The sequence below is a fragment of the Chionomys nivalis genome, chromosome 16, assembly GCF_950005125.1.
Source record: "Chionomys nivalis chromosome 16, mChiNiv1.1, whole genome shotgun sequence".
Taxonomy (NCBI): domain Eukaryota; kingdom Metazoa; phylum Chordata; class Mammalia; order Rodentia; family Cricetidae; genus Chionomys; species Chionomys nivalis.
In genome coordinates this window covers 24,930,815-24,953,570 of record NC_080101.1, presented here as the reverse complement: position 1 = coordinate 24,953,570, position 22,756 = coordinate 24,930,815, and the positions used below count along the sequence as shown (strand labels likewise).

Here is a 22,756-nt window from a genome sequence, read left to right as displayed (position 1 = left end):
AACCATAATGCCTTCCCACTCTGGGGACTGTGGCCACCTGAGGAAACAAGAGGCAGAGGTTCCTAATGACCCAAATCAGCCACCCTTCTGGTTGGGATGGCAGTGTGAAGCACATATGAGGCCGTGCCCAGCTTCTGGGGCCCTCCTAGCTCTGCCATTCTGCATGTTGGCACCTCTCGGCACATTTCTCTTGAGTTCTAATTATTCTGTGTCATGACTCCATCATCACCATCATCTTCATCAGCATCAGCATCTTCATGGTGGAATTAGTATTTATTGCACTGCTGTTGGCCCAGATCCTGGGCCATTTTCTTTGCTTGTCTTAGTTCCATTAACCTCTCACATGGTATAGTGGAGGTTGTGATGCAGATAAGAAAACTCAGGCTCAGAGAAGCTGAATGACTTGCCTAAGACCACGGAGCTTTCCCCAAGACTGCTTTGATCTTCTCTCTGTTCCTCCTATGTCATAACCTGGTCAAACCCATGCAGTAGACATCTCGAGAGTTCAGCCTTGGGAGAAGAGGCCAGAATGCCAGGACAGAGGCTAAGGGTGAGCTGGAAGGTAGGAGAAGCCCAACCACAATACCGAGGATGCTGGAGTGCCAGCAGCTGGCTTCCTTCTGGACGCCTCTTGTGGGGCTGCTCACACTCCAACAGGGGTAAGCTACACGGCAAGGCCACGGGCTGAGACTGGCTGGCTTACTCTTTCCTATCGCTGTGACCAAATACCTGAGGAAAAGCAACAGAGGGAAGGAAGAGTTCACTTGGGCCCACAGTTTAAGAAGCAATACAGTTCATCATGGCAGAGAAGACACAGCGGCAGGAATAGGAGGCAGCTCGTCACCTTGTATCTGCAGTCCAGAAGCAGAGAGAGATGAGGGCTGATTCCTGTTCACATTCTCCTGTCTGTTCAACCAGGATCCAAAGTATGGGATGGGATGATATTGTCTCTATTCAGGATCAGTCAGCTAGACCTTTCTAGAGACATTGTCATGGATGTACTCAGAGACATGTTTCCATGGTGATTGTTATTTTTTTATTTTTATTTTTTTTTGTTTTTTCGAGACAGGGTTTCTCTGTAGCTTTAGAGCCTGTCCTGGAACTAGCTCTTGTAGACCAGGCTGGTCTTGAACTCACAGAGATCCACCTGCCTCTGCCTCCTGAGTGCTGGGATTAAAGGCGTGTGCCACCACTGCCCGACTCAGAGAAATTTTTTTATATTGCTTCTTAAAGGTTTATTTTTAGTTGTGTGAGTACAGGTGCCCTCAGAGTTCAGAGATGTCAGAGGCCCCTGGTCCTGAAGTTAACAGATATTTAGTTGTGAGTCGCCTGACATGGGTGCTAGGGATCAAATCAGGTCTTCCACAGTAGTGGTACGCACTCTTATCTGCAGAGCCTGCTCTCTGGCCCCTCATTCTGTGTGTGTTTCCCCTAAATAATTTTTTAATCTTAATTTTTATTTTATATGCAACAACCGTTTCTGTTGTTTACAGGCCTCTGGACTTCCTGGGAACTTTCAGCAACCGATGGTCCTATGGAGTTGCCTTTGGGGCCACAGCCAATAAAATCATGTTCTTGTTCTCAGAAGGCTACCAGCCCCTGGAGGTTCCGCAGTGGGCCCAAGGTACCAGGTCTACCTCACACATCCTGGGGATGTCACCTGGACATACTTGCTCTCACAGAGGCCAAGGGGACTGTCTGGAAGGATAAACTCTGTGAGCAGCCACATTCTTCTTGGCCTGTCGCTTACCCAAAGTCAATATTTGGTAGCCCACAACGCTTTCCAGCTTGCCTGGGGAGCTTCCCCCAGTTAGACTCAGAGGTGCTTTGGACCAACATAACAAAGGCACAGGAAGTAGCATCTTCCTCAGCCAGTCCCCTAAGCCTGTTGCCTTCTAATAGCCATTGTTTTGGGGCCTCTCCTCAAGAGAAGGAAGCAGGTTTCTTTGGCCACTGGCCAGAGACCTCTCTCCCCAGGCTCCGCGCATCACGTAAAGGAACTACTCTGACCTACATGTATGGTGAGCTCTCAAACAATCCCAGAACCATCTCTGCATTGTATAAACTCCTGTGTACTGCTGGAGCACAGTCAACACCTCCAGGAAGGCTGCTCCACTCTGCCTCCTGGGGATGGGGTGTCACTGGCTTCCTTGTCTGTGTCCCTGTGGCAGGATGACTGGGACTCTGCTGCAGCTCATGTCACACTGCTCTCCTGCCCGTCTCCCCCACTGTACCATCAGCGTCTCAGAGCGAGAACACTGGCCATTTCTGCTGTGCAGTGCCTGGCCCAGGAGTGTCTCAAAGCTGACACGTAGCAAGGGTCCCCGTGGATGACTAAGCCTTTCCTGGATGATGTCAGCCCATCTCAGCGCTAGCCAGTGGTGGGGGCAGTGTGACCATCACTCTGTAGAGAGTGTTCTCTGGTACGCAGAGTTGGAGGACCACTGTGACCACCACCTTCCTCGAATGCTCTCCAGTGCACACAACATGCCCGTGTGGGCCTCCATGATGCACTTGGGTGCCATCCTTGCAGCTATTTTGGTTGCTTTCTGGTCTGTCTCTGCCTGCCATACTGTGAGCTGCTCACTTGTAAAGGCTTCAGTCTTTAGTTCCATGGTCAGCTGGCACCAGCCATGGGGAGGGAAGCAAGAAGGGGCTGTGGCTGAATGAAGGACATTGCTGCATTCCTCTCCTGTGGCCTAGCGCTCTTCCAGTCAGCTCCGACCGCAGCTCTCCTGGCCGCCTCTGAATAGTGAGCAGAAGTGTCCACAGCATCTCGGCCTTGTCTTTTGCAGCCTTTGTCCTTTTCATTGGGGGCATGGAAGTCGGCCTGTCTTACTTTCCCTTCTTTGCCTGCCTGTCCTCAGAGTTCCGGTTGGTCAGCTCCATCCTGGGCTTCAGCTACTCCCTGATCTGGTAAGATGACTTTGCTGACCTTTTTCTGGCCATTTTGGGCATGCATGGCTGAGCTCTAGACAGGGGGACAGAGATGACTTGGGGTTCTTTGCGAAGAACAACAAGGCCCAGAATGGACAGAGGTGACTTGCCCAGTGTGTCCTGTTGTTGCTTCTTCTTGGGAGTACTTCTTATGCTTCCAACGGTCTGTCCAGGACCCTGTGTGCATTCTAGCAGGATGTTCATGATTAGAATATTCCTGGAAGCTAGGAATTGGGGAAAATTTGCTCCTGAAAACTGACGAGAGTCCTCAGAGAGGCGGTAAGATCCCCATATCCCGTGGCTTCTCCTAGAGAAAACTGTCATGTCTCTGCTTGACATTCGGGGCCATCCTGGCTTGGTCTCATCTTCCTCCTTCTCCAGTCCCTAAGGATGTCCTGTCATGCCTTCAGTCACTCAGTTTCCAACAGCCCATCACCTCTCCATTCACTCAATCAACAGTCATTCTTTACGTTCCCCAGTGAGCCGGGAAGACAGGCAGGAAAGATCCTCACAGACTCTGGGCTCTGGTTCCCAGGCCTCTGGGCTTTTTCCCCTGTGGAGGGCATCTTCCTTCCACCTGGGATGATGCGTGGGTCATGTTGACTATGACTTGAGCACTACATACGTATGCAGAGTTGACACCAGGGAACTTCTGCCAATTGAGTGACCTGCCTTGGGACAGTTCCACTCCTGAGTCTCTGAGACTCTTCTCTCGTTCCCATTCCCCCCCACACACACACCCACCCACTCCTACATTCAGCAAGAGCCCCAACCAGTCAGGAGACCTAAGACCTTGTCCTGGCTCTATGTGTCTGTAAGTGGCTTGGGTTAATCCCTTGCTGTCCCTGAACTTCTGCCCAGGAGCATCCTGGGTCTTCTTCCTTGGCCCACAGTGACTCTGAGATGTGTCCTCCAGCAAGGCAGGCCCAGCAGATATGGTGCTCAGCTAGGTACAAGCGGGTGCTCAACCAGACACAGTCCTCCCAGGAGTAGCAGGCAGGCTGTGAACTGTGTTCACCAGGCTGGTCTGGGTTGCGCAGGGATGGAAGCCAACCCTAACCTGTTCCTGTCCTGCAGGTTTGTGGTTACCATTCTTCAGATCGCAGAGTGTCCCCATGGCCAGGTAAGTCCCTGCTGACCTCACCTCAGGGTGTTCAGTCACCACCTTGGGGCCACCGGGCTCTGTGAGCTCAGACAAACCCTCTTTGGGCTTCAGGATCCTCACCTCTGGAGGAGGGGAGTGGGCATTGCTCACCCAGCTTCTGTTTGTGTAGCACCCTTCCTTCCTTCCTTCCTTCCTTCCTTCCTTCCTTCCTTCCTTCCTTCCTTCCTTCCTTCCTTCCTTCCTTCCTTCCTTCCTTCCTTCCTTCCTTCCTGTCTGTGTGGTTTTTCGAGACAGGGTTTTTCTGTAGCTTTGGAGCCTGTCCTGGAACTAGCTCTTGTGGACCAGTCTGGCTTTGAATCCACAGAGATCTGCCTGCCTCTGCCTCCCGAGTGCTGGGATTAAAGGCGTGCGCCACCACCACCACCTGGCCTTGTGTAGCACCCTTCACTCCCTGCCCCGTTGTCAGGAAGACATTGTCTCATTTGGGTCTCAAGGTGGCTCATCAAACCTACTTTATAGGTGGCATACATTATATGCCAACTTTGCCAAGTAAGTCACGGGGGTCAACAGAGCTGGGAGCTGAGGTCGGGCACGGCCGATGTCAAGACCCCTCAGCACTAGCTTCCCTTGCCATGAAATTGAAGAATCAGACAGGGGAAAACTCTCCAGCATGACCACCACCCGACCTGTTGCCTTTCCCAGAGTTAGTGAAAGCTGCAAACCCAGAAAAGGAGCAAAATGAAGAGGATATTATTAGCCAGGTCCACATGGTTCTGTAAAAGCTCCATTTGGTTACACTGTGACAATTCCAGGTGCTGAGATAATTTGGCTTCTAGCAGTAAACAAACATATTTCTCTAGATTTTTACCTTCCCTGTCTCGAGGACCCCAGTAGGGGTCAGCCTACACTGATGATGCTAGTCATCAGTGGATACTCTAATGGACCACTCACTGGCTACCCTTAGCAATGGCCACCTCCAGGCCAAAGCCAGATGCTATTTAACCTCTTTCCTCGCTCCTGCCCTTTCTGCCATAACTATCGCAGCTTGTAGGCAACGGGTCAGATGAAGCCTCCTCTGCACGTTTCTCCAAAGTAAAGACTGACACCATCAGCAAGCTGCTGTTCCTTGTCTGTCCTTCCTTCTCATGGTCTTTCAGGTGTCATGCTGAAGAGCTCCCAGGAAGGTTTGGGGAAGTCAGGGTGGGCCTAGAACTCAGGTCTCACCACCCTCACAGGATTTAACAGTGGACCATTAGATGTGTGTGTTAAAGAGAGGTGTGGCAGAGCCTAGTTAGAAAAGTGAGCCTGGGTGGTGGGGCACTCCATCCTCATCTCTACGTGGGACTGGGAGCGCCTGGCAAACCTCTGCCCAGGAGGATGCCTCCTTACCAGTAATCCAGGACCCGGATTCTGGGTCACAGCCTTCCTTTGGCACCTTGTTGGCTTCTCAGTCTCCCAGAGGTATGTCTGAAATTTCAGATGTTCATGACTGCATTGGGAGCGGACAGGATCTTACTTCTAACTGGGACTCTTTCATTATGAATTGCCGTGTGTTTACTTCCGCTCCAGTCCATGGAGGGACACACAGACATGAGGAGAAGCAGGAAAATGCTGGCCGTGGTCGCGGCAAGCCAGAAGCGTGTGTTGGAGAAGGAGGAAAGGAAACTGTGACGCCTCCATCTCAGGGCCTCTCTATCCTGTACCCTTACATCACAGCACTAAACCCCAGCTCCCCGGGGGTGGGAGCTAGGCCCCCAGAATGTGACGAAGCATGAGACCAACCAGTACACTGCAAAAGCGGAGTCCCACTAGCGTTTGCCTGAAAGCAGTTTAAAAACAAAAGGCATTGCCAAGACGTTGAAAATGCTCCCTTGAGAAGCCTGGTACTTTCTACCTCCCTCTTCCCTTTTGTCCCCCACTTCCTCCCCCTCCCTTCTTCTATCCCTCTCTGTTCTTCTATTTCTTTCCTTCCCCACCCCTACCCCTCCTTCCATCTACCTACTCACCCCTGTATTCCAGTCTCTCATATTTCGCAAAAGGGACATTTATTTTCTTCATTAAAATCAAACAAACAAACAAACAAAACAAGCTGTTTTCTTAAAATAAAAGGGCTCAAAGTTTTCCATCCGGGATTCCTGGACTCCAAACCCATTTTTCTCCTGACCACATAGCAGGAACAGAGATTGGCTGAGCACATAGAGCATGGATTGGTTACTGCTTTGGTTGTGCAGGGAAGGTGGATGGGGTGGGAGCCGATGGGCAGATGGTCCCATCCATGTCTCCATGGGGGCAGCCAGGCCTCCCCTCACTACAGTCTGCTGATGGCCTCACCCCCAGCTCTGTTTCTGTTGCAGTATCTAGGGAGGTTCGAGACTCTCGTCTTCTACTGGCCCTCACTGCTGTGCCTGGGTTTCCTGCTTGGCCGCTTCCTATACATGTTTGTTAAGGCTCTGCCCATTCGCCTGGTCCTGGAGCCGCAAACGGTGAGTACTGAAATAAACCCCGTGGTTTCCCTAGAGTTGCCCTCATAGTGGGGAAGGGGGTTCTGCTATTGCTTCCCTGAAGCCCTCACTGGTGAGGGAGACAAGCTTCTCCGAGCAGTGGCTGGCCCAGCCTGGGCTAGGAGAGTTGAGGAGGGCCAGACCTCTGACCTTCTGAGGGAAGCAGGTGCCTCACAGAGTTGAAACCTGCCCCGAAGGATGACAGGTGCTGGGATGGCAAAACTTGAATCTCCATCGTGTCCTCCACAGCCATGACCCCTTAAGAGACCAAACCCTAGCAAACACCTGTGAGCCAGCACGTCCCCTCCTTTCTTGCAGAAAGAAAAGTCATTGTTGGAGGCTCACCAGGCAAAGCATGTGAAACGGCTCCTGAGCAAGCCCCGGCTGCAGTAAGCACACCCTTCACCCTTGCCATTAGAGCAGGCCCACGGGACAGACCCTGGGGCTGTGGAGAGGCTCTGCGGACAGCAGGAACCAACCCAAAGCAGACACAAGCAGGGAGGGAAATGGGGGGCCCAGGACTCCAAAAAGACTAGAGAGGGAGTCCGTTTCAAGCTAACTGGACCAGGGGCTTGAGAGACAACCTCAGAACTAGATCTTCCTAGAGCTCCCAGTTCTGTATGCTCTTTCTTAACTGCCCGGGCCTCACACTGGGCAGGCTTCCTCGGCACTCTAGACTTCAAGAGGAAAGAGACATTTCAATTTCTATTTTTTAAAAAATAAGTCATTTGAGTATATTCCAGTGGATCAAATCCCAGCTGAAAAATAATACCTGCATCTAGATGATTGGCCTACAGAGATTGGCTGAGCCTGAGTCACATGCCTCCTGCCTCACTTCCTGGGATGGGAAGTACTGGCAGCCTCACTTAACAAGTAAGATCCAGCTTCCACCAGAGCTTCTGAGATAGTCCAGTCCAGCCCACCTCTGCCTCAGCCAAGATCCATACTGGGTAGATCCCAGAGAAGGGATGTATCTCATCCCAGGTCACATAGCGGCAAAGTTCCTACTGCGGTAGAGTTAGCTTTGGAGACCTATATCAAAATATTTGAAATAATACTGACATGAACAAAACCCAGATGGATTATTTTCTCATATACTTATACATATACTTTGGAGGTGAGCAGTCCACAGTGACCCTAGACTGCCCATGGTGTCGGCTCCCAAGCTACCTGTGTTTCTGTTCCAGCATCTTAGTACATGCCTCCTTCCTCAGTGCTGCCTCATGGTCCCACATTGCCTGGACCAGCCACAAGTCTGCACTTCCAAGAACAGACAGAAGGAAACAGGACAGAACCAAAGAGGCTCGTGTCTGTGTCAGTTCTTCCTGGGAAGTCTCCCAAAAATCCCACATCACACTCAGGGTAGCCAGACCTAGTCAGAGCTTCAAGCTGCACGAGAAGTTGGGGGTTCTGTGTTTGTTTGTTTGGGAAATTGCCCCCCCCCATAACAAAAACCTCCATCCTTTGTCCTTAAGGATGAGGGAGGTGAGAAGTGGGAGAAACTCCTTGTGTTCCTTTCTGGTGTTCGTTCATTCACAGAGAAAGAGAAAAGTCTTGGTTCCAAACCAGAGTGTATGAGTGGGACCCCTTCTTCCAGTTCCCCAGCAGGATGATCGGGACCCTCGTGCTGGCATCCATCTGCCTGTACCTTGTAAGTAGCTCCATGAATCGCCTCTCCTGCTGTGTAAACAGAAGTGTCTGGGCTGCAGTCACCCAGTCTCTGGGACAAGCCTAGTGTGCCTAAAGCTTGGGTCAGATGGCCGTGTGGTGAGTTAAGGAATGGCAATGCTGCAACCTCCCCTTTTACCTGCAAGGAGTCCCAGTGGTGACAGTCACAGGACAGCTCACTATACAGGGCAAACGGAGCTGGTGGTGGCTCACACCTTTAATCCCAGTACACGGGAGACAGAGACAGGTGGCTCTCTTAGCTCAAGGCTAATCTATTCCTTATAGTTCCAGGCTAACCAGGGCTTCAGTGAGACCCTGTCCAAAAAAAAAAAAAAAAAAAAAAAAATGAGCCGTGTGATAAAATTTAGCATTGACAGAGCTGGAGAGATGGCTCAGGGTTAAGGGCACTGACTGCCTTTCCAGAGGACCTGGGCTCAATTCCCAGCACCCACGTGACAGCTCAACCTGTCTGTAGCTCTAATTCCAGGGGATCTGACACCCTCACACAGACACACATGCAGGCAAAACACCAATGCACAGAAAGTTAAAATAAATCATTAAAATAAAAAAGTGAATTGCTAAAAAATTAGCATTGACTAACAGTTGATAATGAAAAATATAGTTGATATCATTTGATATGCAAGATTGACCCAGGAAAATTGATAGCAATGATCTCTGTGTAACAGCCCTAGCTGTCTTGGAACTAGCTCTTTTAGCCCAGGCTGGACTCGAACTCACAAAGATCCGCTTTGCCTCTGCCTCCCAAGTGCCAGGATTAAAGGCATGCACCACTACCCGGATCATGATGTTTTATCAGACATAAAATCAAAACACTCATTATGGTCTAAGTCATTGGAAGTAAAATGACGGAGTAAAGGCAGCTGTAGCATGCAGAATACAGACAGTAAAGTCTAGGTATCTTTGCTTGTTTTTAAGGCAGGGGGATGATGTTCTTTAGAGTAACTCTGGGGTTAAGGTTTTAAGGGAATGCATTCATTAGGTTATAATAAGTTCTGATGCCTTTCCTCATTGCTGTGAAGAGGCACCACGACCATGGCAACTCCTATGAGGGAAAACATTTCATTGGGACTGGATTACAGTTTAATAGGTTCAGTCCTTTATCATCATGGCAGGAAGCATGGCGGCATGCAGCAGACATGGTGGGGAAGTAGCTGAGAGTTCTACGTGGTGATCTGCAGGTAACAGGCAGCGAAGTAAGACACACTTCCTCCAACAAGGCTACACCTACCCCAACAAGGCCATACCTCCTAAAATAGTGCCACTCCCTGGGTGCTGATGGGGGCCAATTACATTCAAGCTACCACTAGTCAGTGATCTCCATGTCCCAATGGGAGTCCCCCATCTCAATAAACAAAACAAAACAACAACAAAAATGGCGGCGGGGTGTGTGTGTGTGTGTGCTTGGCGCTTCTAAATGCCAGTGGTTTGTCACTGCATGTGTTTGCCCCCTGCCCCCCAATGCTGAGGACAGATACAGGCAGGGGAGGCAGTTATCTTCCTAAGGCACCCCACATCTTCTGTCATGTGCCTCCTCATCCCTAGGACCTCAAGGCCACCTAGTCAATAACATGGAGGGAAAATGGCAAGATGCAGAAAGTTTCCCCGGACAAGATGGACAAGGTGTGCACTACCTGTCCCTTCTGCTTCTCTTCTACTGTCTTAATGGGGTTGTGTAGCCACACCTAACATAGGGAGTCTGGGGAATGTAGTCCAGTTCTGTGACCAAAGAAGGGAGAATGGCTTTTTAATTAATTCATTTAGTATACTTGTCTGTATAAATGTGTGTGTGTGTGTGTGCGCGTGCATTTGTGTTCACATGTATGGAGGCCAAAGATCAAACTTGGCTGTTGCTCCTCAGGGTCATCACTTTTTTTTGCATTTGTGCATATGTATGTTCACATATGTGTAAAGTGCAAGGGCATGTGTGTGTGTGCATGGGGAGGTCAGAGGTCGATGTCACATGTCTTCCTCAATTATCTCTACTTTGTTCATTAGGCAGGGTCTTTTCCTAAACCCAGAGTTTGGCAATTTGGCTACTAGCTAGCCAGCTGTTGTAGGGATCCTCTGGCTCTCCTTCCCAGAACTGGGATTTCGGGGGGCGGCCACACCCACCAGGCTTTTATATGGATGCCAGGGATCTGAACTCTGGTCCTCACAATTGCCCCCTATTTTTGTTTTCCTTTCTTCGTTTGTTTGTTTCGAGATAGGGCCTCTCATTGGGACCTGGAGATCCCTGACTAGGCTAGGCTGGGGAGGGGGAGGTGTCACGGAGCTCCTGCCTTTCTCTGCCTCCCCAACTCTGGACTTTTAAGCACATGCCACCATGCTGGATTTCTTACGTGCATGCTGGGGCTCTGAACTCTGAATCTCACGGTTGTGTTACAAGCACTTCATCCCCTGGGCCATCTCCCCAGTCCCCAGACAACTGGAGATCTCACTGCAGCATCAAATAACACACTTGGCTTGATGTTATGGTGTGTCTTGAAAATTTATTGGACATCTACTGTGTAGTAGGCACTGCGTTAGGAACTAGGAGAGAGCAGAGGGACGATTCAGCATAGCCCTAGTCCAGGAGATGCTGGGGCTCCAGGAGGAAGACATTGAGGGGAGCTCTGCCATTCTAGGAGAGAGACGCAGGCGGTGACAGTGTTCTGAAGCTCAGTGAGTTATTCTGGTCTAAGAAACTGCCTGATGGTGGTGGCATTTGTACTCCACTCTCAAAAACGAACACGATTTGATTGGTGGAGGAAGAAGGTGGAGGGAAACAGAGAAGCAACAGTGTGTTGGCGGGCAGACAGGGGCAAGACTGACAATCACATTGCCTACCTTCTCCAGTTTGGCTCCTGCTTGTGTGAGTGAAGGGATCCATGCGGATGTGGCTGGTGTTGCCCCTAGGGTCAACCCTCCATCACTGGATGCCATTATCCTTCAAGTGTTCTTTGAGTCATGGGTGAAGAACGGGCTTCGTGATGGTCCTTTTCTAAAGCATCCTGCTGCCTGGAAGAGGCTGGCCTCGAGCCCCCAAGAAATCTTCTTCAGTTCCCATGCTGAGCTGGTCTCAGGAGACCTTGACGCCTGTGCTCTGTATTCCCAGTTTATTGTCATCGAGTTCTGCGTGTTCCTACTTGTGAAGGACGAACTGGATGTATTTGAAGACAGACTGCAGAGCTATCTCACCCATATGAATGAGACAGAGACCTTGACCCCGGTCATCCTTCAGGTGCAAGAACTGATCAGTGTCACTAAAGGTAAAGCCACCCACTCTCCATCATCCAAACAGCGTTGAAATGGCCTGTCCAGGGTGCCTGGATTTCTTCTGTGTTAGAGTTAACCTGTCCCTTCCTAGGCTGACTAGGACAGAGGGCTGGGGACAGTTCATTCTGCTAAAAAACAAAACAAAACAAAACAAAACAAAAAAAACAACCAAAAAAAAAAAAAAACCATTGGAGTTGAACTGAACAGGCCCGTATAACACAGGTTCTCAACCAGTGGGTCACAACCCCTTGGAGGTTGAACAACCCTTCCATAGGGGTTACCTAAGACCATAGGAAAATACAACTATTTACATTATGATTCATAACAGGAGAAAACTTACAGTTATGAACTAACAATAAAAATACTTTTATGGTTGGGGGGTCACCATAACATGAGGAACCGTATTAAAGGGTTGCAGCATTAGGAAGGTGAGAACCGCTGTCTTAGACGCTTCTCATTTGAAGGAGCTGTTTTAGTTTCCTTTCCTGTTGGTTGATAGAAGACTCTTAAGAAAGCAGCCCAAGGGAGAGATTTATCCTAACAATTCACAGCCCATCAAGACTAATGATCTGGGAGCACATCATGGCCAGAAGGTGCTACCTTTGCTATGAATTCCTTTCTTATGACTCTACGGTCACAGAAAGCCACCTTATAAGTGGACACTCAGACATCAGCTGGTTCTTCCAGATTGCTGTGCTTTACTGTGGCCTGTGAACATTTTGCAAATCTTTAATGTAGATTTATGTTCAGTATGATGAGTTCTTGAGCTCCACACTCAAAGGACAAATTTTACTTCTATTTTAGTAGCATCCATTTTTTTTTTTAAAAAAAAAAAATTATTTTGCCAGGTGGTGGTTGTGCATGCTTTTAATCCCAGCACTTGGGAGGCAGAGGCAGACAGATCTCTGTGAGTTCAAGGCCAGCTTAGTCTACAAAGCAAGTTCCAGGACAGCCAGGACTATAACACAGAGAAACGCTGTCTCAAATCCCCTCCCCCACCAAGAAAAAAAGATTTATTTATCTTTTTGGTAGGCAGAGTTTTTTATCAGGACCATTGATCAGTTCTGTCCTGCCAGCCGGCTCCCAAATAACCACATGGAAACTTAATATTAATTATTTACGCTTGGCCGATAGCTTAGGCTTGTTACTAACTAGCTCTTACAACTTAAATTAAACCATATTTTTTAATCTATATTCTACCACGTGACTTGGCACCTTTTCTCAGTAACGGCATGCTCATCTCCTGCTTCCCCTGTGTCTCCTCGCTACTTCTGAGACTCCCATGATTCTGCCAGTCCTCCTCCCAACATCCTGTCTCCCCGAAGATCTTACCTAGCTAGCTATAGGCCATCAACTCTTTTATTAATCAATGAGAGTAATACATATTTACAGTGTATAAAGATTATTCTATTGCAATTTTTATTTAGGGGTATGTGCACCTTGTGTGCCTGGTGTCCTCAGAAGTTATCTCCCTCTGCTCCCTGGCTGCAAGTTCCATGTGACCAGCAGCCTTAAGAGCCTGCTACCATGTACCTTAGAACTGTGAGCCAGAACAAACCCTCCCTTCCTTAAACAACCCTTGCCAGGGTATTTTGTTATAACAACAGAAGAGTAACCAAGCTGGAGCCTAAAAAAACAAAACTTGATGAAAGGTGGATGCTACAACCTGTTGACCCCAGCTATTCTTGTGACCAATGAGTTATCCCCTCCCCAGAAGTTGCAATTAAAAGTTAGCTGTTACTGTGTTTTCCTGGATGGGGCCTACTGTTGATGTGGACCATACACAGTTTCCCCAGCCTTAACTGAATATAGTTGAAACACACTAGTCTCAAAGGTTTCAGAAGACCATGCGGGAAATCAACTATACGCGGGTCAGGGGAGGATGTGTGTGGCTAAACTGGGCTCACGTTCACCCACAGAGAAGGAGGTAAAGGGGTGTAGTAGGTTCACCTACACCTTTCTGACAAGGACCTGCTCTCTGCAAGTCCCCTTCAGGTGTGATTTCCAAGCCCTCTCCTGTCACCCTTCCTCTTTCAGGAGTCTGGGTGGTGGCCATTCTGCCCGCCTCCCTCACGTGTGTCAGCTATCTCTTCCACATACTGGCCTGTTACAGGTAAGCGAACTCTAGCAGCCACTTGTATGACTTCAGCCCAAACTGTGTATGACACTCTTCACCCAGAATTCCTGACCAGTCCCCGCCTGGCTCAGTGTGGCACTAGGGAGTGTATACACAGGCCAGGTATGGTCAAATGCACCATAGGTCGAGAAGAATGTAAGTCTAACAGGCTGGACATCTCTGATGATCTACCCTTATACCTAGAGTCCTCATCCCAACTCTACCCAGCCTTGGGAGCTGAGTATTTTCCTCTCAACGTTTACAGCTGACAGAGACTCAACAAGATTAAATGAGTTCTCGAACACTGAGCAGAAGGGTGCATCCCCCTTATACTCAGAGACCTTGGTGTTTCTTGTGCATTCTGCTTTATTATTGGGCGTCAGAGCTGCTCCACCAGGCTCCCAGCGGTTAATCCAGCTGCAGTGACGGTCAATGGAGGGGAGCTCAAGAGACCCGAGAGCATCTACCTCATGTTTCGTGCCTGGGATTTCTTAGATTTAACATTTTTTCTGACCCAAAGTACTAATTTCTTATATTTTGTCTTCAGTGCCTGAGACTCTCTTCCTTCTCTTGTATTCTGTTGGTGAGGTTTGCTTCTGAGGTTCCTGCTTGAGTTCCTAAATTTTTCATTCTCAGTGCTCCCTCAGTTTGAATGATTCTGCTTTCACTTCTATGTCTTGAACAGTTTCCTTCATTGCATTCCACTGTTTGTGTTTTCATTAATGGATTTATTCATGTCCTCCCTAAAGTCCTTGATCTATATCTGCATAGATATATCTATATAATAGGCACTTTGAAGTCCTTGTCTTGTGCTTCAGCTATGTTGGATTTCGCAGGGCCTCCCATAGGATGGCTGCTGGGCTGTAATGGAGACACATTGTCCTGGCTGTTATTGGTTGTGTGTTTATGCTGGCATCTAGCATCTTGGTTTGGGATGATGGTAACTCTATGTATTAATATCTGGTCTTGTCTTTGTTGGGTGGGTTTCCCTCCTTGGTTTCTGCTGTTCTCTCCAGATCTTAGGAGAACGTGTTGGCTGCGGGCTACCTGATAGGGAGTGCTTCTGAGTCCCTTCCAGGTGTGACCACTGGGTTCTGAGTAGAACTCACTTCTAGCTTTTGGGGCTGACAGGAAGGAGTGGGGACAGACAGGACAGAGGGCTGAGCGACGACAGGAGGGAGGAAAGCTAGGTCTGCTGTGAGGATCTGATTCCCTGCCTGGCAGGGTCAGTGGGTTTCCAGGGAGAGTGTGCCCCGGATGCTGGTGTCTGAGACTAAGGGGGTATGGGCAAGGGGAAGACTGGGGAAGGGATTGGCTCAGTTCCCTAGGAGTGGGGACTGGGAGTTTCAGAATGACAGATTGTTGCTGTCATTGTGAAACTTTCCAATTTTGTAATCATGAAAAGTAGAACCCAGCCAGGAAAAATACTGGAGATTGAATACAGTGTTGAGAGAAGAGAGAGAGAGAGAGAGAGAGAGAGAGAGAGAGAGAGAGAGAGAGAGAGAGAGGAACTATCCCACAGGTAGGAATGTGGCCTAGGAACAGAACACCGCCAACCAGTAGGCCAGGACCTGAACAGGGATGTGGGAAATGGAGCGCTGGGGCTGGGATTCTATGAAGAGTTATTGCCCCTTTAAATTTTTTTCGGGTTTAAAAATGTATTATTAGGCTTGGTATGGTGGTGCATACCTTGATCCCAGCACTCAGGAGTAGGAGCTAGGCAGATCTCTGTCAGTTCTAGACTAGTATGGTCTATACAGTGAGTTCCAGTATAATGAGGGCTATGTAGAGACCCTATCTCAAAACAAACAAACAAACAAACAGTTCCCCCCACACACAACAAAAATGCATTATTATTACTTGTGTGGGTGTGTGTATGGTGTGTGTGTGTGTGTGTGTGCCATGGCATGTGTGGAGGTCGGAGGGACCACTTGTGGGAGGTGGCTCTCTCCTACCGTGTGCTCCTGGGGATTGAACCTGGGCCACTAGGCTTTGCAGCAAGGGCTTTTACCTGCTGAGCCATCTAGCCCACCCTTGATTTTTCTTTATGTATCAGCAAAAGTGACTTTCTGGTATTAACTGTCTAAAAAATATTATTAAGTAATATGCATTTACCATAACAGAATAAGTATAGAAAGAATAAAAAAAGCATAATCTCATCTACCAGATTCACTTGCTGCTATGACTCGATCAGTGTGTGTTATTTTTATGAACTGTAGTAACCTTGAAGATGTTGAAGAGAAGCCAGAACTTCTGCAGGAGCTGTTGTTGATGCCCACTGCCACGGGCCTCCACAGGCCTTTCCACTGAGCCCTGACCCTACAGAAAGCGCCATGATTATGAATGTCACCTACTTTTCCTCTTCCACAGAAAGCACATGAAGAGGCTGTGGGCCGGAGACAAACACTTCCTCCCTCAGAAGTTCCATCGTCCCTCCTCAGCAGCCAGTGTGGTGAGTCTGTAGGGAGCTGGGCTACACCTGACAGGAGCCCAGAGAAGTCAAGCCAGGCCTCCACCCCGAGATGCAACCATGTGAAGAACCTGCTTTGGTTTATGGGTGACCCTCAGATCGGATGGGGTCCTGGGTACAAGGCTTGGAGGGAAAGGAAGCTCTCACCCTATTCTGAACCTTCTGTTTTCCTTCTCTCTCAGGTGGCCATTGCTAGGTACTCCGGCTGGCAAATAGCTTACATCCTCTGGGGTAAGTGCCACCCAGGACCCACCCAGCCCAGTTCCCTGGGCACCTGCAGAGTCCCCACTGTGAGGAGAGACACTGGAGGAGCAGCCCTAGCGTCTAGCTTTGGGAGAATGGTGGAGAAACGCCATATGTCACCTCCCTCTCCCTCATCTCTCTGGCTGCCTTTGCTAAGGGCATAATGAGCAGAGGAGGAAAGGACCTTCCACACCAGCGCAAGACTCAAGGGATTTCTAGGGGAGTTAACATTTGAACTGCATCTGACAGAGCGCTGGGCAAGCAGGAAGATGGGGAAACCATGGGGGGCAGAAGAAACAGTGCCAGCAAACGTGCCAAGTACCTCTGGTGGAAGGGGGCACAGGCCAGGGCCTGCAGGGAGGAGTATGGAAGTGGATCAGGAGAGCCCCTAGTGATCCCCTCTACTTCATCTCCAGGCTACCTCATCATCCATGTGGTACAGAGTCTCTGCGGTGTGATGCTCATGTACAGTCTGGTGCTGCCCATCCTCCACCACCAAGGCCTGGAGATGCTGCGAGGGCTGGCCGTTGGGGTGTAAGTGCTGAGTAGATGACCCCTCCTTACTGATCCCGGGGACCCAACCCTGGGTCCAAGGTCTTGTCCTGATGACTCAGAGATGGGTCATCATAGCACTTCACAGGGAGGGACTCTTGTGTTTTCAAAAGGCTTCCTCTCCCATTGCTCCATGAGACCTTCACAATCAAGTGTGTAATGCATAGAATCCCATTTCCCAACACAGAAATAAGTGGTAGGGGGATGAAGTAAGAGGTGGAACATCAGGCAGGAAGGACAGGAGCATTGGATAAGCTGTCTGATATGTTGTGTTTGTAGGGGGATGAAGTAAGAGGTGGGACATAAGGCAGGAAGGACAGGAACCATGGATAAGCTGTCTGATATGTTGTGTTGCCCGGTGTAGAATTCCCACCCTTCCCAGAGCCTTACTCAGCTCTCTCTGGAGACAGCGGAAGGCTGATTGGCCAGCACTTGCTTCTCTGGGTGCTATCTATCTATCTATCTATCTATCTATCTATCTATCTATCTATCATCTTTCTGTCTATCTCTCCATCTGTTGCTCTCTATCTCTATATCTCTCCCCTCCCACTGTATATCAGAGAAGGGTCTGGAACAGCAGAACAGACCACCTCAGGGCGGACCTGCCTTGTGTTTCAGCCTCACCCTCTCCATAGTCGTGGGCCTCATGATCCTGCAGGTGTGGATTGCTGGCAGTTTCTTCCTGCAGCCCAAGCTAGGCACGGCTGACACGCAGAAGCCCCTGGCTCTCAACAACAGGTGAGGGCAGAGGAGGGAGGGGCGAACATAAGGCTGCAGCTGTTGCTTCCACCTTCTGCCTAGTGGTGCACAGATTCTGGAGGGCTCTGAATACTCTGAGAGGCTACGACGCTGTGCATAGAGGGGGGCTCTGGGGCCACATGCCCTGGAATCCAGAATTGCCTTTTCTAGTAGTAGGAGAGTCGTGTGACTTTGTATGACCTCACTAAATAAGTGAACTTCAGCTTCCCCATTTGTAAGTTATTTTGTGTTCCTTAAAGAAGTCTTTTCAGGGTAAAACACGTAAAATATGGACAGCACAGTAAAGTAATGAAACTCTCATTCATTCATTCATTCATTCACTCATGGAGACAATCTTAGTACTGACAACAAAGAGATAGCTATCCCTACTCACCGCCTCTGAGAACTTCATAGATTACCAGAGAGGACTGGCACCTGGGTAAAGGACAAGGCTTCCTGAGTGATCTAAAGAAGAGCTAGATGGGAGAGGTAGGGAGGAGGGGAGAAGAGGGGGAGCAGGGGAGAGGCAGGAGAAGAGAGGAGCAGGGGAGAGGCAGGAGAAGAGGGGAGCAGGGGAGAGGCAGGAGAAGAAGGGAGGAGGGGAGAGGCAGGAGAAGAGGGGAGCAGGGGAGAGGCAAGAGAAGAGGGGAGGAGGGGAGAGGCAGGAGAAGAGGGGAGTAGGGGAGCCCAGCAGCAGCAGACTTCCTGCCTGTGAAGAGGAGGAACTGGGACCGCTGGCAGCTACCACACCGTGGACAGAAGCCGTAGGACACAAACTGCATGCTCTGGGAGAATAATGAGATCCCCAAATGTTCACCATATAAGGTCCTTACACAGTGGGAACGCCAAGGGACACAGAGTGACAAGACCAATAAGTCCTCTGTCAGAGGGGTCTGTGACATTCAGGATGCAGTTTGGTCCTAAGGCAACAGGATCATGTTGCCAGGTGATCCTTTGGGACGTTTCCTCTGGAGGACCAGGAACAGCTGGTCCTCTGGCTGGGCTAGGTCCGATGGCGGTGACAAAAGTGGACCCCAGTGTTGCTGCAACCCTGAGCCAGCAGTAGCCCCATGGTATTTCTTGTCCTATAAGAAGCCTCGTGCAAGAATCCGGAGGTCACACAAAGCAAGTAGCACTCATCCTGCTCTATGCTCTGTGCTCCCCACGCCCCATCAGATACCACACATCCCTCCAGCACTGTGAGCTGGGCACTCAGCTCCACTTGTGATCCAGCAGGGGATCGTAAGCTTAGGAAACAGTGTTGCAAAATTTAACGCCTGGTCTGAATGCAGCCAGAGCAGACTGTGCCGTTACCTTGCCTGACCCAGGGGCTACCCCTTGCCTGTTTCTGTCTGCAGGAGAGCATTCCACAACTTCAACTACTTCCTGTTTTTCTACAATGTGCTCCTGGGCCTGGGCGCCTGCCTCTCCAGGCTGCTCATCAGCTGCCTCCTGGGCACCTGGCTGATTGCCCGGATTGACAGGACCATCATGCAGAGCGGCTATGAGGGCGCAGACATGGGTGAGTGGCAGTCCTACTGGTCACCTCCATCGGGGAATAGTTGGCCTCACACCTTTGTGGAAAAATAGATATGAGTTTACACCTTCACAGGCTTAGAACGTGTCTTCTGGTAGAGGTCATAAGGCCAAGTAATAGAAGCGTGCGTTCTGGGTTGGGGAGATGGCTGTCGTTAAAGGGCTTACTGCACATATGTGAGCACCTGAGTTTGATCACCAGAACCCATGCAAAAAGCCATGCAAGGTGTGATCTGTTTGTAATCCCAGATGTGGAGGCAAGAGGATCCCTAGGGTTGACTGGACAGACAGCCCAGTCTACAGTGAGCCCCAGGTCCCAGGGAAAGGCCTCTTCTTTCACGTATACATGTGAGCACACACAATACAAATGTGTATTCTGACGGCCAGAGGAAGTGAAGGCTCTTTAATCCTGCCCATCTCACAGGCCATTGAGATATGGGACCGAGGAGTCAAACTTTCCACATAGATTGGAGATGAGAACACATGTCAGAATTATTAGCATTGTCACTTGAACACTTAGTGAAGAAAGTATCTGGTTTAATGTACTCTAAAATCAAAGCCATGCTTGAGGAAGTAAAATTAGAGCTCCCAGCCCTGGTCACTCATTCCCTCAGCTGTTTAAGATCGGCACAGACACCTCTGCCTTCCCTTGGCTGCTCTCAGCCCCTTCAGGCTTCGAGTTCTCCGTCAAAGGCACAGAGTAGAATACTCTCTCCAAGAATCCGTCCAGATTTTTACATGGGCTCTGGAGATTCTCTGTAAAACTCAGGCCACTAGGGCAAAAGAAAATGACTAGCAATTAACCAGGACAGGAGCAGAGGCAGGCAGATCTACCTCTGTGAGTTCAAGGCCAGCCTGTTCTATATAGTGACTTCTAGGCCAGGGACTCATAGGGAGACCATTTCAATAATAATAATAATGATAATAATAATAATAATAATGATGATAATAATAAATAATAATTATATCATAAAAAGTACAAACCGGGCATTGATGGGAGTGTGGCCCGGCCTGACCTCCTTTCACCTGGGTTTCAGGCTTCAATGCGTGGGTTGGCATGCTCTTTGTGGACCACTATCACACCAACCCTGTGCTGGTCAGCTTTTGCCACATCCTGGTCACAAGCCACAGGGACCGGAAGCTGCAGAAGACCCTGAAATACTGCTACCTGAACCAATCAGCAGGTAGAGTCTCCTGTTTGAACCTGCACTGAGTTCAGAGCAGAAAAGGGATACCCATTGGGCTCCCTGGGACCCCCAAGGGGTCTGATCCCCTTATTGCTCCACCTCCTCTGCATCCCTTTAGGCCAGGCTCCCATCGTCAAGCTGCACAGCCTTGTCCTGCAGTCTAGCTCACCTGCCGATCCCAGAACTGAGACCCAGGTCTGCTTGCACAGTTATCTGTATCCCATTGTCTTGGCATGTCAACATACATCTCAGGCCGTTGGCAGATGCCATTTCAAAAATGGAGCTCAGGTTTGGTTACTTTGCCCCATTGCTTACAGAAAGTGCTCTGAGTTCCTCCTGCCCCTTAAGGGCTCAGATATCCTCACTAACATCCCCAGCAGGTCTGTGGAATAACTCACACTTCTCCCTCTCGTTTCCCGGGAGTCCTGATCTAATGCCTCCGGTCACTCCTTTTGCACTGTAGGTAACCGCAGAGTCAATACTCCACCCCACCCCTCTCTCTCTGATTCTGTCCTAGGTCCCCGAATCTCAGCCAGGGCCCGAACGAGGTGGCTCCTGCTACAGACACTGATCAACAACCCCAGGCTCGTCATGCTTAGAAAATCAAAATCAGGACATGGTTCCCAAGAGTTTGCCCAGATTCTGCCGACCTGCTCCGATTGCTGATTGGGCCACCAACTTCTGCTCCAAGGCCAGGCCATCTGCTATGTGAGCAGGAGGCCCAAGGCATTTGATGATGATGTCCGTGTAGCAAATGGGGTGCAGGTGTCGAAAGATGGGGAAGCTCATTCAAAAGGCACAAGTGTCAGGTTGTGAGGCGTGGGCATTGTCCTTACGCAGAGCCCAGCACTTACCCAAATCTTCACGCTCAAAAATGACCCAGGACAGATACAGTCTGACTGCTGATAGCTCCTCAGGAACTCGAGCAAGTGCTGTGAGGACCCAGAGTCTAGAGTGCTTGAACCTGGTTGCTGTGCACACTTGGCCCAGTTGGTGCATGTGCCAGGGTTGTCTCTTTTAGCTGAGTCTCTCTCTATAACAGCTCCTTGGCAATTTGCTTCTAGAAGCTGAAAAAAACGGAGAAAACACACACACATCACTTTTTACACACACACACATCACTTTTTATGTCTCTGGCTGAATGACTTTGTCTTTCTCTATTCACAAATACCTGTATCTACAAAAGGGGCAGCACCCCACTCCGGGTATTATCTTGAGAATAAGATATTCAGAGCACGCAGACAGCTTTAAGCTTGTGTCTGACACTAAACTCTCAAAGGCAAAGATCCAAATTTGGTTGTCTCTATGGCCTGAGTGTAGGCAATATCTCCCAAAGGCCCAGTCACTTTTAAGACCTTGGTCCCTGGGACAGCATCATGCAGAGAAATGGGACCTTGTGGGAGTGGTGCATAGTAAGAGTCCTTAAACCACCAGAGGCATAACCATAAGGGTATCATAGGACCCTGGTCTCTATGTTTCTTAGCAATGGAATGAGTATTTTTGTTTACTAGGTATTCCTACCATGATATTCTCCTTAGAAGCCAAGATCAATGGGCCACTCCATCATAGACTGCAGCCTCCAAAACCATGAGTCCAAATAAACCTTGACATACGTTCAATATCTCAGGCATTTTGTTGCAGTAACAGGGAGCTAATACAAAACTCATGTCACAGAAAGATCTGTGTGTGTGTGCGCGCGTGTCATGTGTGCACATGTGTGCAAGCCTGTGAACACATATTGTTACACATCAGAAAAATGCAAATTAAGACCATGGTGCTACACTACTACGTAATGGTTAGGAGAAAGTCTGATGACACTACCAAGGATACAGACCACTAGGGGTGTGTGTGTGTGTGTGTGTGTGTGTGTGTGTGTGAACTGTTAGCACTTTCGGAACCTTTGGTAGTTTTTCCTAAGATGCACACACTATACTCTATGACACAGAAATTTTAATATTAACTACACGGCAAGTAGAGATGGCTGCATATGCTCACTGTACAGAAGAATGCTTAGAGCAGTGATTTGGATATACTCCCAAATTGTGTAGAATGGAGTCAGCCTCGAGTGAGTGAAGTCCTGACTGAGTTAGTGTTGTTGAAATAGGACCCCACCCCACAGCCTCAGGCTCAGAAGGTTAGAGAAACCCTTCTTGGAGGACTGAGTTTAAGTGCTGACAGTGTGGGGAGGAAATGTCCACCACAGCATTCTCCCCCCAGACATTGCAGCCTGAAGTCTGCTCTCCTACAGAGACTTCTCTACGGGGTTTACCTAACCTGTCTCCTTGATCCAGATGTATGCCATAAACTCTGCTTCCTTGTCTGTCTGCATGCAGCCATCCAGCCTCTCTGCTCAACTCTATGCAACAAACAAGCCGAGCTTCTGGGTATTACAGTTTCTCCATGTGAGCGCCCAGACAACTACACAGC

General features: G+C 49.3%; 1 protein-coding gene across 1 annotated transcript; it reads left to right on the top strand.

The window, feature by feature from the left end:
* The first annotated feature begins 1,554 nt into the window (after positions 1-1,554).
* Positions 1,555-20,995, top strand: LOC130888218 (stimulated by retinoic acid gene 6 protein-like). The gene is made up of 15 exons (XM_057791148.1): positions 1,555-1,624; positions 2,796-2,916; positions 4,015-4,060; positions 6,397-6,525; positions 6,862-6,932; positions 8,083-8,194; positions 11,327-11,480; positions 13,525-13,600; positions 15,974-16,055; positions 16,256-16,304; positions 16,733-16,850; positions 17,487-17,606; positions 18,965-19,128; positions 20,180-20,326; positions 20,847-20,995. The coding sequence occupies exons 1-15, from the start codon at positions 1,570-1,572 to the stop codon at positions 20,993-20,995; spliced, it is 1,593 nt and encodes a 530-aa protein (XP_057647131.1). The 5' UTR covers positions 1,555-1,569.
* The last annotated feature ends 1,761 nt before the right edge of the window (positions 20,996-22,756 follow it).

Excerpts from the sequence above, each read along its gene's own strand:
- LOC130888218 (XM_057791148.1), top strand. The coding sequence starts at position 1,570 with ATGTTCTTGTTCTCAGAAGGCTACCAGCCCCTGGAGGTTCCGCAGTGG. Across the intron at positions 11,481-13,524 it reads ACTGATCAGTGTCACTAAAG|GAGTCTGGGTGGTGGCCATT; the intron begins GTAAAGCCACCC and ends TTCCTCTTTCAG. Across the intron at positions 17,607-18,964 it reads CCCCTGGCTCTCAACAACAG|GAGAGCATTCCACAACTTCA; the intron begins GTGAGGGCAGAG and ends TTCTGTCTGCAG.